At 39.5% G+C, this 16,278-nt stretch overlaps 1 protein-coding gene and 1 long non-coding RNA gene across 2 annotated transcripts in view; both read right to left on the bottom strand.

Annotated features, from left to right (window-relative positions):
• Nucleotides 1-10,464, bottom strand: part of LOC118453598 (uncharacterized) — a 29,443-nt gene extending 18,979 nt beyond the window's left edge. The window contains exons 1-19 of the mRNA XM_087837369.1: nt 10,407-10,464; nt 9,890-9,962; nt 8,954-8,989; nt 8,551-8,865; nt 7,321-7,629; nt 6,662-6,949; nt 6,251-6,544; nt 5,823-6,116; nt 5,392-5,685; nt 5,015-5,308; nt 4,584-4,877; nt 3,939-4,232; nt 3,756-3,854; nt 2,916-3,110; nt 2,683-2,781; nt 1,419-1,613; nt 1,041-1,334; nt 396-689; nt 18-311 (exon numbers count right to left, since the gene is read on the bottom strand). Coding sequence (XP_087693495.1) covers nt 18-311; nt 396-689; nt 1,041-1,334; nt 1,419-1,613; nt 2,683-2,781; nt 2,916-3,110; nt 3,756-3,854; nt 3,939-4,232; nt 4,584-4,877; nt 5,015-5,308; nt 5,392-5,685; nt 5,823-6,116; nt 6,251-6,544; nt 6,662-6,949; nt 7,321-7,629; nt 8,551-8,865; nt 8,954-8,989; nt 9,890-9,920 — 4,213 coding nt within the window. The 5' untranslated portion in view covers nt 9,921-9,962; nt 10,407-10,464. The remainder of the gene's footprint in view (nt 1-17; nt 312-395; nt 690-1,040; nt 1,335-1,418; nt 1,614-2,682; nt 2,782-2,915; nt 3,111-3,755; nt 3,855-3,938; nt 4,233-4,583; nt 4,878-5,014; nt 5,309-5,391; nt 5,686-5,822; nt 6,117-6,250; nt 6,545-6,661; nt 6,950-7,320; nt 7,630-8,550; nt 8,866-8,953; nt 8,990-9,889; nt 9,963-10,406) is intronic.
• A 4,214-nt stretch (nt 10,465-14,678) lies between these two features.
• LOC148094681 (uncharacterized) lies at nt 14,679-15,263 on the bottom strand. Its single transcript, XR_015718449.1, has 3 exons — nt 15,144-15,263; nt 14,916-15,055; nt 14,679-14,733 (listed from the first exon to the last, which is right to left on the bottom strand). It is a non-coding gene; the product is annotated as an uncharacterized LOC148094681 (long non-coding RNA).
• Between the last annotated feature and the right edge of the window lie 1,015 nt (nt 15,264-16,278).

The raw sequence follows: 16,278 nt of genomic DNA, 5'->3' as shown, positions 1-16,278 counted from the left end.
CTAAAGTTCCTCCTTACCTGTAACAGAGAGTCTGATTGAATCACTTTGAGGGGAGCTGAAGTCTCTGCTTGAAACTCTTGTCTGATACTGACACTGGTACGATCCCTCATTACTGAAGGTCACTTGAGGGATATTAAAGGTAACAGAGTTTGTGCTCGATGTTTGGCTTTTCCTGAATGAGCCTGAGCTCTGCTGCAGAGTGAATGTTCCACCTAAATGCTGAGTGGAGATTGAACAAGTGACACTAACATCTTGACCACAGGTCAACTCTCCAGCTGGACTCTTAGAGATGCTGGGCTTTGGGAGGATCACTGAAGAATAAATAAATAACATAGTAATTAAAAAAAAGTAATTAAAACCCAGTTTTAAAAAAAAGACATATGTTTGTCTCTTACCATTAACAGAAACTCTGACAGGGTCACTCTGTGGGGATCTGAAGTCTCGACTTGAAACTCTTGTCTGATACTGACACTGGTACGATCCCTCATTACTGAAGGTCACTTGAGGGATATTAAAGGTAACGGAGTTTGTGCTCGATGTTTGGCTTTTCCTGAATGAACCTGAGCTCTGCTGCAGAGTGAATGTTCCACCTAAATGCTGAGTTGAGATTGAACAAGTGATCCTCACAGTTTGGCCCCAGGTCACATTCCCCACAGGAATCATGGAGATGCTGGGCTTGGGGAGGATCACTGAGAAATAACCGAATAGTGGTCTGTGAGAAAAGTGATATGTTCCTAGCTTCTTTCATTGCCTTTGTGAACTACATGAAAACACATTGAAACAATGATTGGAAAATAAATTTTCCCTTTTGACCGTCCAGCCAATGTTACTAAATGTAAATTTACCCTGTATTTAGCCAAACTCCATGCTATTGTTTTCTTTCAGAAAATCCAACTAATTGAAACCTTTCAAACCATTCTGACAAATGAGTGGATCAAGTGCACTTATACTCTTGTAGGCTGATAGAAGCTGACTTACAACTTCTTTAACATTTCATCAGCAGTCTGTCCAAATAGAAAATTTCACATTTCAGTTCTTACCAGTAGCAGAGATTCTAATAGAATCACTTTGTGGGGACCTGAAGTCTCGGCTTGAAATCCTTGTCTGATACTGACATTGGTACGATCCCTCATTACTGAAGGTCACTTGAGGGATGTTGAAGGTAACAGAGTTTCTACTTGATGTTTGGCTTTTCCTGAATGAACCTGAGGTCTGCTGCAGAGTGAATGTTCCACCTAAGTGCTGAGTGGAGATTGAACAAGTGACACTAACATCTTGACCCCAGGTCAACTCTCCAGCTGGACTCTTAGAGATGCTGGGCTTTGGGAGGATCACTGAAGAATAAATAAATAACATAGTAATTAAAAAAAAGTAATTAAAACCCAGTTTTAAAAAAAAGACATATGTTTGTCTCTTACCATTAACAGAAACTCTGACAGGGTCACTCTGTGGGGATCTGAAGTCTCGACTTGAAACTCTTGTCTGATACTGACACTGGTACGATCCCTCATTACTGAAGGTCACTTGAGGGATATTAAAGGTAACGGAGTTTGTGCTCGATGTTTGGCTTTTCCTGAATGAACCTGAGCTCTGCTGCAGAGTGAATGTTCCACCTAAATGCTGAGTTTAGATTGAACAAGTGATCCTCACAGTTTGGCCCCAGGTCGCATTCCCCACAGGAACCATGGAGATGCTGGGCTTGGGGAGGATCACTGAGAAATAACCGAATAGTGGTCTGTGAGAAAAGTGATTTCTTCCTAGCTTCTTTCATTGCCTTTGTGAACTACATGAAAACACATTGAAACAATGATTGGAAAATATATTTTTTCTTTTCGACCGTCCAGCCAATGTTACTAAATGTAAATTTACCCTGTATTTAGCCAAACTCCATGCTATTGTTTTCTTTCAGAAAATCCAACTAATTGAAACCTTTCAAACCATTCTGACAAATGAGTGGATCAAGTGCACTTATAGTCTTGTAGGCTGATAGAAGCTGACTTACAACTTCTTTAACATTTCATCAGCAGTCTGTCCAAATAGAAAATTTCACATTTCAGTTCTTACCAGTAGCAGAGATTCTAACAGAATCACTTTGTGGGGAGCTGAAGTCTCGGCTTGAAATCCTTGTCTGATACTGACACTGGTACGATCCCTCATTACTGAAGGTCACTTGAGGGATGTTGAAGGTAACAGAGTTTCTACTTGATGTTTGGCTTTTCCTGAATGAACCTGAGGTCTGCTGCAGAGTGAATGTTCCACCTAAATGCTGAGTTGAGATTGAACAGGTGATGCTAACAGTTTGGCCCCAGGTCACATTCCCCACAGGAATCATGGAGGTGCTGGGCTTGGGGAGGATCACTGAAACACAAAACACAAAATCATATATTTGACTTTCTGATGTTTAGCTCTATATTTCAAATTGTTGTTGTCTTAATTAATCTATTTGAGATGATGAAAAGAAAAAGACAAACTAAAGTTCCTCCTTACCTGTAACAGAGAGTCTGATTGAATCACTTTGAGGGGAGCTGAAGTCTCTGCTTGAAACTCTTGTCTGATACTGACACTGGTACGATCCCTCATTACTGAAGGTCACTTGAGGGATATTAAAGGTAACAGAGTTTGTGCTCGATGTTTGTCTTTTCCTGAATGAGCCTGAGCTCTGCTGCAGAGTGAATGTTCCACCTAAATGCTGAGTGGAGATTGAACAAGTGACACTAACATCTTGACCCCAGGTCAACTCTCCAGCTGGACTCTTAGAGATGCTGGGCTTTGGGAGGATCACTGAAGAATAAATAAATAACATAGTGAGTGTTTCCTTTCAGGAAAGGTATGAGTTTACATCCCAGCTTGGTTTCAACTGAACCTTTATTTAAAGTTAACAGAAAACAAAAAAAGGAAAGATATTTGTATCTTACCATTAACAGAAACTCTGACAGAATCACTCTGTGGGGATCTGAAGTCTCGACTTGACACTCTTGTCTGATACTGACACTGGTACGATCCCTCATTACTGAAGGTCACTTGAGGGATATTAAAGGTAACAGAATTTGTGCTCGATGTTTGGCTTTTCCTGAATGAACCTGAGCTCTGCTGCAGAGTGAATGTTCCACCTAAATGCTGAGTTGAGATTGAACAAGTGATGCTAACAGTTTGGCCCCAGGTCACATTCCCCACAGGAATCATGGAGATGCTGGGCTTGGGGAGGATCACTGAGAAATAACCGAATAGTGGTCTGTGAGAAAAGTGATTTCTTCCTAGCTTCTTTCATTGCCTTAGTGAACTACATGAAAACACATTGAAACAATGATTGGAAAATAAATTTTCCCTTTTGACCGTCCAGCCAATGTTACTAAATGTAAATTTACCCTGTATTTAGCCAAACTCCATGCTATTGTTTTCTTTCAGAAAATACAACTAATTGAAACCTTTCAAACCATTCTGACAAATGAGTGGATCAAGTGCACTTATACTCTTGTAGGCTGATAGAAGCTGACTTACAACTTCTTTAACATTTCATCAGCAGTCTGTCCAAATAGAAAATTTCACATTTCAGTTCTTACCAGTAGCAGAGATTCTAACAGAATCACTTTGTGGGGAGCTGAAGTCTCGGCTTGAAATCCTTGTCTGATACTGACATTGGTACGATCCCTCATTACTGAAGGTCACTTGAGGGATGTTGAAGGTAACAGAGTTTCTACTTGATGTTTGGCTTTTCCTGAATGAACCTGAGGTCTGCTGCAGAGTGAATGTTCCACCTAAGTGCTGAGTTGAGATTGAACAGGTGATGCTAACATCTTGACCCCAGGTCAACTCTCCAGCTGGACTCTTAGAGATGCTGGGCTTTGGGAGGATCACTGAAGAATAAATAAATAACATAGTAATTAAAAAAAAGTAATTAAAACCCAGTTTTAAAAAAAAGACATATGTTTGTCTCTTACCAATAACAGAAACTCTGACAGGGTCACTCTGTGGGGATCTGAAGTCTCGACTTGAAACTCTTGTCTGATACTGACACTGGTACGATCCCTCATTACTGAAGGTCACTTGAGGGATATTAAAGGTAACGGAGTTTGTGCTCGATGTTTGGCTTTTCCTGAATGAACCTGAGCTCTGCTGCAGAGTGAATGTTCCACCTAAATGCTGAGTTGAGATTGAACAAGTGATCCTCACAGTTTGGCCCCAGGTCACATTCCCCACAGGAATCATGGAGATGCTGGGCTTGGGGAGGATCACTGAGAAATAACCGAATAGTGGTCTGTGAGAAAAGTGATATGTTCCTAGCTTCTTTCATTGCCTTTGTGAACTACATGAAAACACATTGAAACAATGATTGGAAAATAAATTTTCCCTTTTGACCGTCCAGCCAATGTTACTAAATGTAAATTTACCCTGTATTTAGCCAAACTCCATGCTATTGTTTTCTTTCAGAAAATCCAACTAATTGAAACCTTTCAAACCATTCTGACAAATGAGTGGATCAAGTGCACTTATAGTCTTGTAGGCTGATAGAAGCTGACTTACAACTTCTTTAACATTTCATCAGCAGTCTGTCCAAATGGAGAATTTCACATTTCAGTTCTTACCAGTAGCAGAGATTCTAACAGAATCACTTTGTGGGGAGCTGAAGTCTCGGCTTGAAATCCTTGTCCGATACTGACATTGGTACGATCCCTCATTACTGAAGGTCACTTGAGGGATGTTGAAGGTAACAGAGTTTCTACTTGATGTTTGGCTTTTCCTGAATGAACCCGAGGTCTGCTGTAGAGTGAATGTTCCACCTAAATGCTGAGTTGAGATTGAACAGGTGATGCTAACAGTTTGGCCCCAGGTCACATTCCCCACAGGAATCATGGAGATGCTGGGCTTGGGGAGGATCACTGAAACACAAAACACAAAAACACAAAATCATATATTTGACTTTTTGAGGTTTAGCTCTATATTTCAAATTGTTGTTGTCTTAATTAATCTATTTGAGATGATGAAAAGAAAAAGACAAACTAAAGTTCCTCCTTACCCGTAACAGAGAGTCTGATTGAATCACTTTGAGGGGAGCTGAAGTCTCTGCTTGAAACTCTTGTCTGATACTGACACTGGTACGATCCCTCATTACTGAAGGTCACTTGAGGGATATTAAAGGTAACAGAGTTTGTGCTCGATGTTTGGCTTTTTCTGAATGAGCCTGAGGTCTGCTGCAGAGTGAATGTTCCACCTAAATGCTGAGTGGAGATTGAACAAGTGACACTAACATCTTGACCCCAGGTCAACTCTCCAGCTGGACTCTTAGAGATGCTGGGCTTTGGGAGGATCACTGAAGAATAAATAAATAACATAGTAATTAAAAAAAGTAATTAAAACCCAGTTTTAAAAAAAAGACATATGTTTGTCTCTTACCATTAACAGAAACTCTGACAGGGTCACTCTGTGGGGATCTGAAGTCTCGACTTGAAAGTCTTGTCTGATACTGACACTGGTACGATCCCTCATTACTGAAGGTCACTTGAGGGATGTTGAAGGTAACAGAGTTTCTGCTTGATGTTTGGCTTTTCCTGAATGAACCTGAGGTCTGCTGCAGAGTGAATGTTCCACCTAAATGCTGAGTTGAGATTGAACAGGTGATGCTAACAGTTTGGCCCCTGGTCACATTCCCCACAGGAATCATGGAGATGCTGGGCTTGGGGAGGATCACTGAAACACAAAACACAAAAACACAAAATCATATATTTGACTTTTTGAGGTTTAGCTCTATATTTCAAATTGTTGTTGTCTTAATTAATCTATTTGAGATGATGAAAAGAAAAAGACAAACTAAAGTTCCTCCTTACCCGTAACAGAGAGTCTGATTGAATCACTTTGAGGGGAGCTGAAGTCTCTGCTTGAAACTCTTGTCTGATACTGACACTGGTACGATCCCTCATTACTGAAGGTCACTTGAGGGATATTAAAGGTAACAGAGTTTGTGCTCGATGTTTGGCTTTTCCTGAATGAACCTGAGCTCTGCTGCAGAGTGAATGTTCCACCTAAATGCTGAGTGAAGATTGAACAAGTGACACTAACATCTTGACCCCAGGTCAACTCTCCAGCTGGACTCTTAGAGATGCTGGGCTTTGGGAGGATCACTGAACAATAAATAAATAACATAGTGAGTGTTTCCTTTCAGGAAAGGTATGAGTTCACATCCCAACTCGGTTTCAACTGAACTTTTATTTAAAGTTAACAGAAAACAAAAAAAGAAAACATCTTTGTATCTTACCATTAACAGAAACTCTGACAGAATCACTCGGTAGAAATCTGAAGTCTCGACTTGAAATCCTTGTCTGATACTGACACTGGTAAAATCCCTCATTACTGAAGGTCACTTGAGGGATGTTGAAGGTAACAGAGTTTCTACTTGATGTTTGGCTTTTCCTGAATGAGCCTGAGGTCTGCTGCAGAGTGAATGTTCCACCTAAATGCTGAGTTGAGATTGAACAAGTGATGCTAACGTCTTGACCCCAGGTGACTGCACCAATAATATTCTTGGTGATTCTGGGCTTTGGGAGGTTGACTGAAAAATAATATATGTGAAAAGTTCATATTTCCTTTACACTAAAGAAGGAACTTGTCATTAGGGATTACATTAAATTATATTAAATTAAATTGTATAAATTATATTAAAAATTACCTGTCACTGAGAGTCTCACAGAATCACTTAGAGGGGCGTTGGAGTCTGGAATCAAATCCCTCTGAAACCGACACTGGTAGGATCCCTCATTGTCAAGATTAACATTAGAGATACTGAGGGTAGCAGAGTTTCTGCTTGATGTTATTCTCCTGCTGAATGAGCCTAAGGTCTTTGTGAAGATAAATGCGCCACTTAACTGATCAGCTGTGATCCAACACGTGATGGCGACATTCTGACCCCAGGTAACTTGACCAGAAGGATTAATGGAGATCCTGGGTTTTGGTTTGTCTGTTGAAAAGCAAAACAACATAAAGTTGAATGTATAACATCTTCATTTTCAGTTTTAAAATTAAAAGAGGCAAATAGTGAGCATGTAGTCACAATAAACAGAAAACTGCATTTAAAAAAAAAAAAAAATGTAAGAAATGACAGTTTTTGAACATTTAGAGAAAGTATGCAGACTCTCACGCACACCTTTGGCTTGGATTTTCTTCTAGAAAGATTGAATGATTACAACATTTAATATCTGATATCTAATATCTTTAGTTCATGGTTAATTCAAGCAGTGATTAGTCGTTACTTCAGTATTTTGTGTGACATCTAAAGTGATGACCATCTATACCTTATAAAGTATTTATAAATGAATCTTTTTTTCTCACCTAAACAGGCAACGCCAGCATCCTCGCCATGTCCACAGTTATGATTCCCAAAACCATTGTGCTGACATGCGGTTAGAAAGCTTTCAGTTCCTGAACAGGCCATATCGTCAAGCCAAATCTGTCCTGTACCTTGACCAAAGTGAGCTGATTCATAGGCATTTACTGCTGCCCCACAGCCCAGCTGTCTGCAGACCACTTTTGCATCATTTAAGTCCCAGCTGTCATCACACACTGTTCCCCAGGAGCCTCTGTGATAGATTTCGACTCTTCCAGAACACTGAGTTGATCCAACTAATCTTATCTGTCCAACTATGAAAATATTAGAGAAGATTAACAGAGTTTCAATGTTTTACACACAAAACATATGGAAATTATCATCAAACCTATATGTACAGGAGAGGACTGCAGAATTTGCTCAACTAAAACAAACGCAAAACGAACAGGTGGTCTTTTGTTGCATATTAAGAGAGAAATTCCGAGTTAGCAGGTGTAACAGTCAGAGCCATGGAACAACACATTGACAGTATCACAAACTGAATATACAGTAAATGTTGCTACAACCTGTCTCAACTAAGAATAAAAACATTCAAACTCGAATGTAACATATGCAGGTAAAACATCCATCGATTTTCTTTCACTTCTGAGTTGCAGTGGGGCTCTATCCTATACAAGCTGTCATAGAAAAGGAGCCAGGCAGCAACCTCGACAGGTCACCAGTCTGTCGCGAGGCTAACACATCCAACCATTCACACATTTACACACATGGTCAATTTAGAATCACCAATTAATCTAACCACATGGATGTCTTAACCTTGGACTGGGGAAGCTAGAATACTTGGAAAGAACATGCAAACTCCACACAGAGAGGACCCAGACTAGGATCTTCAAGCTGTGAAGCAACAGCCTTAACCACTGCATGCATGGTTTCAGACATTCTACCAGTAAAAACAAAATCTTTGGGACTCAGCAATGAAAAAGAGTCTAGGTGAGTTGTTTACTTGTATCATTTGGAGATGAGCTCTGCTTTTTTGTCTATTTTGTTTTTAAGCCAAAAATAATTAGAATCATAATATCAGATTGTCAGAAAATGTGATTTGGATTTACCAAAACAGAAGAGTTAGGACATTTTGTAGCATCAATGACTAAAGTAGCTTCAAAGAAATGTCCAAAGATACATATTCATGTGTTATGCTTGAACCAACCACGAAATTTAAGAAAGAGTCGTCTCACCTGAACATGTGACACCAGCATCTTCACCATGTCCACAGTTATGTGTCCCAAATCCTCTGTGTTGACATGCGGTTAGAGAACTTTCAGTTCCTGAACAGGCCACATCATCAAGCCAGATTTGTCCTGTACCTTCACCAAAGTGAGCTGATTGATAGACACTCTCTGGTGCCCCACAGCCCAGCTGCCTGCAGACCACTTCAGCATCTTTAAAGTCCCAGTCATCATCACAGACTGTTCCCCAGGAGCCACTGTGATAGATTTCAACTCTTCCAGAGCACTGAGTGGACCCAGACCCAGCTAGTCTGAGCTGACTATCTGTCAGAGAGATATAACAAAGACTCAAAATCCAAATATTTCCCACAGAACAAAAACAGGAATTTGTTACATGGGAGAATGGACCAACCTGCAACAGGTGAAGATGTCACGAAGAGAAAAGAGACTAGAGGGAAGAATCAAAACTATGCATCAGTGTGTCCATGTAAAATTCTACATCATAAATGGTAAAACTGTTGCTCATTCAACTTGAGAAAACAAGAATTTCAGTGAAGAACTGAATTTTTCCAATTTCTCTGTAATTATTTTTCTCTATAAAGAATATGGCCGGTGCTACCCATGTGCTGAATATGAAATATTTTAAAAACATAAATTTCACATCTCAGCCTTCTCAACCCAACAGGAGTTAAATTGATTTCTGATGTATTTTTGCTTTTTCAGTGTTTCATGGTGAACAAAGAAAAATAAATACATCAGGCTACTTACAGCTTTGTTCTTAAATCAATGACTACATGCAAAACTTTCATATCTAAAGCTTGAAGATGATGTTGGCCATTTAAGGATTTTCAACAATGTAAACTGCTCCCGAATCGTCACTCTAACACTACCACAGCCATTTTGACATTGAATTATTTTTTGTTAATTTCTATATCTTAATTTCATAAATCATCATGTTTTATTCTGTGTTCAACGCTGTTACCCTTCATTGATAAAAGACATAACAGCAGTGGGATTTTCTTTTCCACCCGTGACTCTACATGTTTGTAGTTTACAAAACTTTATTTTATAGTTTTTTAATGTATTATTTTATGTTTTGGTAATGATCCAAAAACTAAATTTGTTGGAATAAAGCACTAATAATTTGATCTTGAAAGGAGACACAAATTCCTTTGGGGCTGTGCAAAGAGGGGATCCAGTGCATAAATACACCAAACTACCCGCTGTGGTGACATTTTGTGAATAAGCTGAAAGTAGCTGCAGCTTCTTTAGACATGACCAGTCACACAGACCTCTTTCACACACAAACACCCGCCCCCCCCCCCATCTCTCCCCCCTTTTAACTCACCTAAAACCAGTCTCTCTACATGACCGCACATCCTGGTCAATGAAGGTGTTCCAGCTCAGCAGTTAGACAGAAACTGTAAGATAGCACAGCAGTGAGGTTTGCTGCTTCTCCACCAGTAACAGCATCAGAGTGTTAATGTTTTAAAACACAACATTTTTCTGAAGCTTCATGTGCAGTGATGCACATCAGGAGAAATAGTACAGCTGCCATAATGTACAACTATTATACCAATATTAGAGTGAGACAGAGGGTCATATTGACTCACTCAAAGCATAATGTTATAATAATAATAATAATAATAATAATAATAATAATAATGGATTGCATTTATATAGCGCTTTTCGAGACCCTCAGAGCACTTTACAATACCACTATTCATTCACTCTCACATTCACACACTGGTGGAGGCAGCTACAGATGTAGCCACAGCTGCCCTGGGGCAGACCGTGGCTACATCTCTTATGAATGATCAGTCCAAAATGAACTTAAATTAGCTTAATGTAAAAAAGATACTTACCTGAATGGCCTATTTCATGAGGGTTTACAAATTCTTGCTAGCTTCAGAAGATGCTCCGTTTGAATGCTGGAGCCGCAGTGGCCTGGGGAGATTTGGTGAATTTAACAGATTACTCTGCATGTGATACAGTCGAATCATGTTGCCACATATGTTGAAGAGTTAAACACTTCAGCTGATATAAACATTTCTTCTTTGATCTCAAAAATCAACACCAAATGGTGTTTGGGACATGATTTCTTCTGTTCTGTTCCTGAAAAGTTATGTCTAAGCAATAATCATATTACTTGGATAGCATTGTGTGTGTAATGGTAGTGCAGGCTTTACCTCTGTTATTCTACATGTTGGTCTTAGTTCTGGCCAGCTGGAACATTTTCCCCCCTCAAAAGTAACATTATGTAACATGTAATCCATTATTGTGTAAATAGACCACACAATGATTGTAGCTAAACGTATAACTTCAGTTTCTGAGGTCAGCATCATCACATGATATTAATAATATTACTGTGTTAAATTGGGCATCAGCAGAAGGGTCATCAGTTTTTGTTTTGAGAACTTTGTATTCTCAAGAATAAAAGGACTGCTGAATTTTGAGGAGGCAAATTTGCAAAATAAGCTGTTTGTAGAGATCGACTTCTTCTTTCTTTGAAATAGAAAGTTTGTCATGTATACTGCCCCAGTCTGAACCCTGACCTGAGTTCAGGGCTCACAGGATATCCTAGGATTTATTGATTTTATTAAGCCTGTATCAGTGCTTAATAAAAGCACTGATACAGGCTTTAACACTGTATCAGTGCTTTTATTAATGTAATGCAGTCATGTTTGCACACTTTGCAACTCTCACTGACCAATCAAAGCAGTTTAGACAAAAAGTCATATTTTAACCAAAGGTGCCTGTCAAACTTTATAGGATAGGATACTGGAGGAAACCAACACATGGACTTGGAGAACATTCTCCCTGTTTCTCTTGAATGTGCTGTAATCACACAACTAATCACAAAAAATAACTTGGACTCATTGGTGTTTAATAATTATAGACTTATTTCTAATCTGTTATTCCTCATTAAAAATTTAAACCATTTTATTACAAGTAACTAAATGAATATCTTATATATCGCAGTCTTTACTTTTCCAGGGAGGTTTCAGATCCAATCACAGCACAGAAACAGCAGACTGAGTCCTGCTCAGTCTCAGTGCTGCCTTTGACACTATGGAGCAGGACATTTTAATTCAAAGGCTTCATGGCTCTGTTGGCTTAACAGGTGGGTTGATGGTTGGCTCTCATCATAGTGAAGACTTGAGGGGCTTTTGTGTGTCTAATAGCGGTTTAATATTTGCACAAATAAAAATTCAATCCGGTGTTCCTCAAGGCTCGATCCTTTGGGTCCATTACTCTTTAACATTTACATGCTCCCACTTGGTACTGTCAGAAAGAATCATAACATATCCTACTCTTCTTGTGCACATAATACTTATCAGTTTTCCTCTGATGATCTGACCTCTATTCAGAAACTAATGAGCTGCACTGATGGCATTAATCACTGAATGATTCACAACTTTTTAGAACTAAACAGATTGAAGACAGAAACATTTGCTGTTGGTCCAAAAAAGTCAGAGACAGAATATTTATCATTGCCTTTTCTAAAATTAAGTGGGTTCAGTGAAGAAGGGCAGAGATAGCTCAGTAGGTAGAGTGTTCGCCCCCATGATCAAAAAGTTGGAGGTTCAAATCCATCGAACAGCTCTCCTAAGATACCTACACACTTTCCAGACGTTGAATTGTTAGCTGCCCACTGAGTTAGTGGGTTAAATGCAGAGGACTAAGCAATTTCCTACAGGATTAATAAAGTACACATTATTAACTTTAAACAGTTTGCTTGATATCAAAGCATAGACTATGCTTCCATATCAAGCAGGTTAGATCATTATATGCTCTATTTTCTGTACACTCCAAATCATCAGTAAGACGACTTCAGCACATTCAAAATGTACCAGTCAGAGTGCTTACGCAGAGATCTGACTATATTACCCCAGTATCAGGATCACTTCATTGGCTTCCAGTGCAATATAAAATGATTGTATTAGTTCCCAAAGCACTCTATGGTTTGACCTCCTACTACATCTTTGACTTGCCCAATTGTTCAAATCAGTCAGATCACTCAAGTCATCAGCTGCAGATCTTTCAACTGATCGTAGATTGAGACCCAAGTGTGCCTCAGTTTCTGTGGTCCTGTTATTTGGAACATCTCTCCTACTGATCTGGGCACATCTTGTGCACATCTTTAGTCATTTTGGCCAATTTGTAACATAACAAAAATAAACAGGCTTCCTCGCATATGTTTACTGACACTGAAATGTCATTGTCCGTGTGTGTTTTTTGAAAGTTGTAATATCTGTTTGGACTTTTTTTAATATCATAAATATTCTAAAACTAAAACCTAACAACTAAGAATTAAAATGAAAAAAGCGAGCTCACTCTAGTAACTGACACTAACCCAAAAATCTAATTAAGGACGTCTAAATGATGTTTATAATGTAAGATTAAATGCTATAATAACCATGGTAGGCACTAACAGGGTTATTACTAGTATTATTATTGCTTACCACCAGTTTTACTCCCCAGATTAAGTTCCCTTGATGTGAGGTTTTCCTCTTCTTCTTTCTGCAGTGAAGTGAAATTTAAGTTGAAGATTCAGCTTTTTATTGCTGTGTTCAAGACCCATCCCACACTGAAAATGTGCAAGTGGTCAGAAGTGGACTTCCAGGGAGAGGTCATAGTTGAACAACGTACAAAAGGGCACTACATGTCTTGGATGAAGTGAGGTTAAAGCTGTACTAGTACCTCTCCGAGAAGAGATGAGGTTGAATGCACCAAATTTAACTCAGTTAAAGTTTTTGAGTTTTTAGTTTCCCATACTTGTGATCATACTTTGTATTTAAATGTCAAATAAATGTACTTCAACTTCAACAGGTCATCATATTCTAAGGAGCTTGGAAAGAAAAGTGTCTTGACTTCTTCAAGTTTCTTGAAGATGTTTCACATCTCATCCGAGAAGCTTCTTCAATTCGGTTCATTTCAATGAACTGAAGAAAATTTTCATACTTCAACTTCTTTTGTTGCTGTGGTTAGAGTTGACCCTGTTTGCCCAAAGAGTAAACAAGGGGTACCCCACCTCTCACACTATGACAGCCGGGATAGATTCCAACCACCTACCCTGAACTGGATAAATGGAAGAAACTGGTTGGATAGATGGAAAAGGCTGATGCTCCATACAAACTAAGCTCACACAGCATACTGCTGAATGACTAAAAACTGGTCTCTTTACATCTATCAGTAATTACTGCAAATCAGTAAAATGGTAGTCCTTCCATAAATCCAAAACATACCTTATATGAATTTGGTTTATTTCCACGTAAAGATTTTCTTCTCCTACACCTCTGACCACCACCCAGTACTGATTTTGAAAGCCCAGTACTGATTTTGAAAGTACTGGTATCAGCCTAAAGATATTTATAAAATCACTGCGAAAAGCAGAATTTACCAAAGACAAAAACATCTTCTTCATCAAAAACGCTTCTTCATTGACCATCCTGTATTTGAGACTTTCCAGTGTTGCCTCACCAGACAGTAAAGGGGACAACACTGAAATAGAGATGAATTGTACCTGACAGCAGGGAAGTTGTAGTGAGGCAGTAACACAACAGACGGTGACATCAAGAGGTGCACACAATAAAAAAAACAACTGAGCAGAAAGGAGCACTGATAGGCAAAAACATGTTTCTACTTACTGCAGTGCCCTCTAGAGGACAAATTATATTATTTTCTTTAGAACAGTCCCACAAAGTGATGCTGAGTCTGTGGAACATTTGCTTCCTGTTTGGCAGCTTTTTGTATAGCATATTTCCACGTGCTGCCATAGACTCCAGCTGCAGATAGGAAGAATTCTGCAGTAGCAAACATAGTGTTCGAAGCAGAACTGAAGTTTTATTTTATCATAAAGATGGTAAACTTTTTAAACACTAACTTTTTACTAACTTTTTAAACCATCTCCTGGGTCTGGGGGCAGATTCCCTCTCATGGGGTGCTGGTGCTGGGTTATAAATTGCGTGTACTGCGTTCATTTCAGTGTGTTTCCATGTTGGGTGAGTGATGAGAAGGAGCCTGTGGCCGGAGCAGCAAGGTTGCAGGCTCCTTCTCATTAATATCCTCCTCATTAATATCCCTCAAGTGACAAAATCACTTGAGGGATATTAAAGGTAACAGAGTTTGTAGTTGATATTTGTTTTTTCCTGGATGAGCCTCAGGTCTGCTGCTGAGTCAATGTTCCACCTGTTGAGATTGAACAAGCGGTCATAAGCTGACCAGCTGACATCGTAGTACACCTTTGTATTGGTTTGGCTTGTAATAAGTCTGATTCATTAGCTTATGTAAGCCTGTTGGGGAAGAAAAGTACATAACAAGCTAAACAAGTTATTTAGGAGCTGCTAATGCTTCATGGTGAGTCGTCTTACTTGAACATGTGACACCAGCATCTTCACCATGTCCACAGTTATGTGTCCTAAATGCTCTGTGTAGACACTCGGTTAGAGAGCTTTCAGTTCCTGGACAGGCCACATTATTGACCCAGACCCAGCAGGTCTGATCTGACTATCTGTCAGAGAGATATAACAAAGATTCAAAATCCAAATATTTTACACAGAACAAAAACAGGAATTTGCTATATGGGAGAATGGACCAACCTGCAACAGGTGAAGATGTCATGAAGAGAAAAGAGACTAGAGGGAAGAATCAAAACTATGCATCAGTGTGTTAACAGAGAATGTATTAAAGCACATGTTGTTTTCAGTGTAACGGTGTGTTCACACCGAACGCAATAGACGCGAGCGAAAACGCCCCAAACGCTCCTAATTTGACCCGTGCACATTCGCACCTCGACGCGTGTCCAAGAAAAATCCATCGCGCCTCAAAATTTCATATTTTGACGTGCGTGAACCGGAAATGTGGGAGGGATGTGGGAGGAAGTTGTGCCAGACCAGTATCTTTGCTAGATGGCAGCTGTCGAGCTAGCGTTTGAAAAGAGAGTCTCCCTTCTCTATTTACTGTGGAGAGCAGAGCAACGGCGTTAAGGCCATCCTCGCCGTACCTGGGTCCATCAGGTCCTCCAGACGCGTGAGCAGTTTGGTGAGTTTCACCACTTGCTCCAGGAGCTGCGCCTGGACAGCGATATCACCGTCTTTCTCTCGCCCAGTTTGAGGACCTGCTGTCCCGCGTTGGTCCAACCATCGCCCGCCTAGATACCAACTACAGGCACTCAATCCCACCTGCAGAGCGCCTGTCCGTCTGCCTGAGGTTAGTAAAAGTGTTTAATACGGTAGTCCTTTATTGATACCTGTGCTAATATATGCTAAACTGTCGTTTATAGACTGCTAACATGGATGTGCTATGCTATCAATGAATGCCGTCGGTGTTTACTGATAGCAAACTGTGGTATGGAGACGACTGTTTATAATATTTCCAGTGATACTCGAAAGGTCTCATCAAGTCACCAGCCTTTCTTAAAACTGAGAGTTAGATAAAATTGTGAACAGTTTGGTTCATCTTTAGTTGTATGGTTCTATCTAGCATATTCTATCTTGATAAGCTGTCTTATCACAGGTTACTTTTTCAAAAATATTAACAATGATTTAAGCAAGGAAAGGGCTACATGTCAACATACAACTCTTTATTTCTATTAATGTCTTCCTTCATTCCTACCTGATTGACATGTTTATGAATTATGAGTGATTGGCTCACTGTAGGGGTAAAAGTTGCTACCAATCAAATTATGATATGTTAAAGTTAAAACAAAACACAACTGACTGTTTTATATTATAT

The sequence above is a fragment of the Neolamprologus brichardi genome, unplaced genomic scaffold (genome assembly GCF_056152115.1).
Source record: "Neolamprologus brichardi isolate AB-2024 unplaced genomic scaffold, ASM5615211v1 NODE_ptg000031l+_length_7269946_cov_1, whole genome shotgun sequence".
Lineage (NCBI taxonomy): Eukaryota > Metazoa > Chordata > Actinopteri > Cichliformes > Cichlidae > Neolamprologus > Neolamprologus brichardi.
Note: the sequence above shows the minus strand (reverse complement) of the source record. Positions and strands in the feature narration are given on the sequence as shown.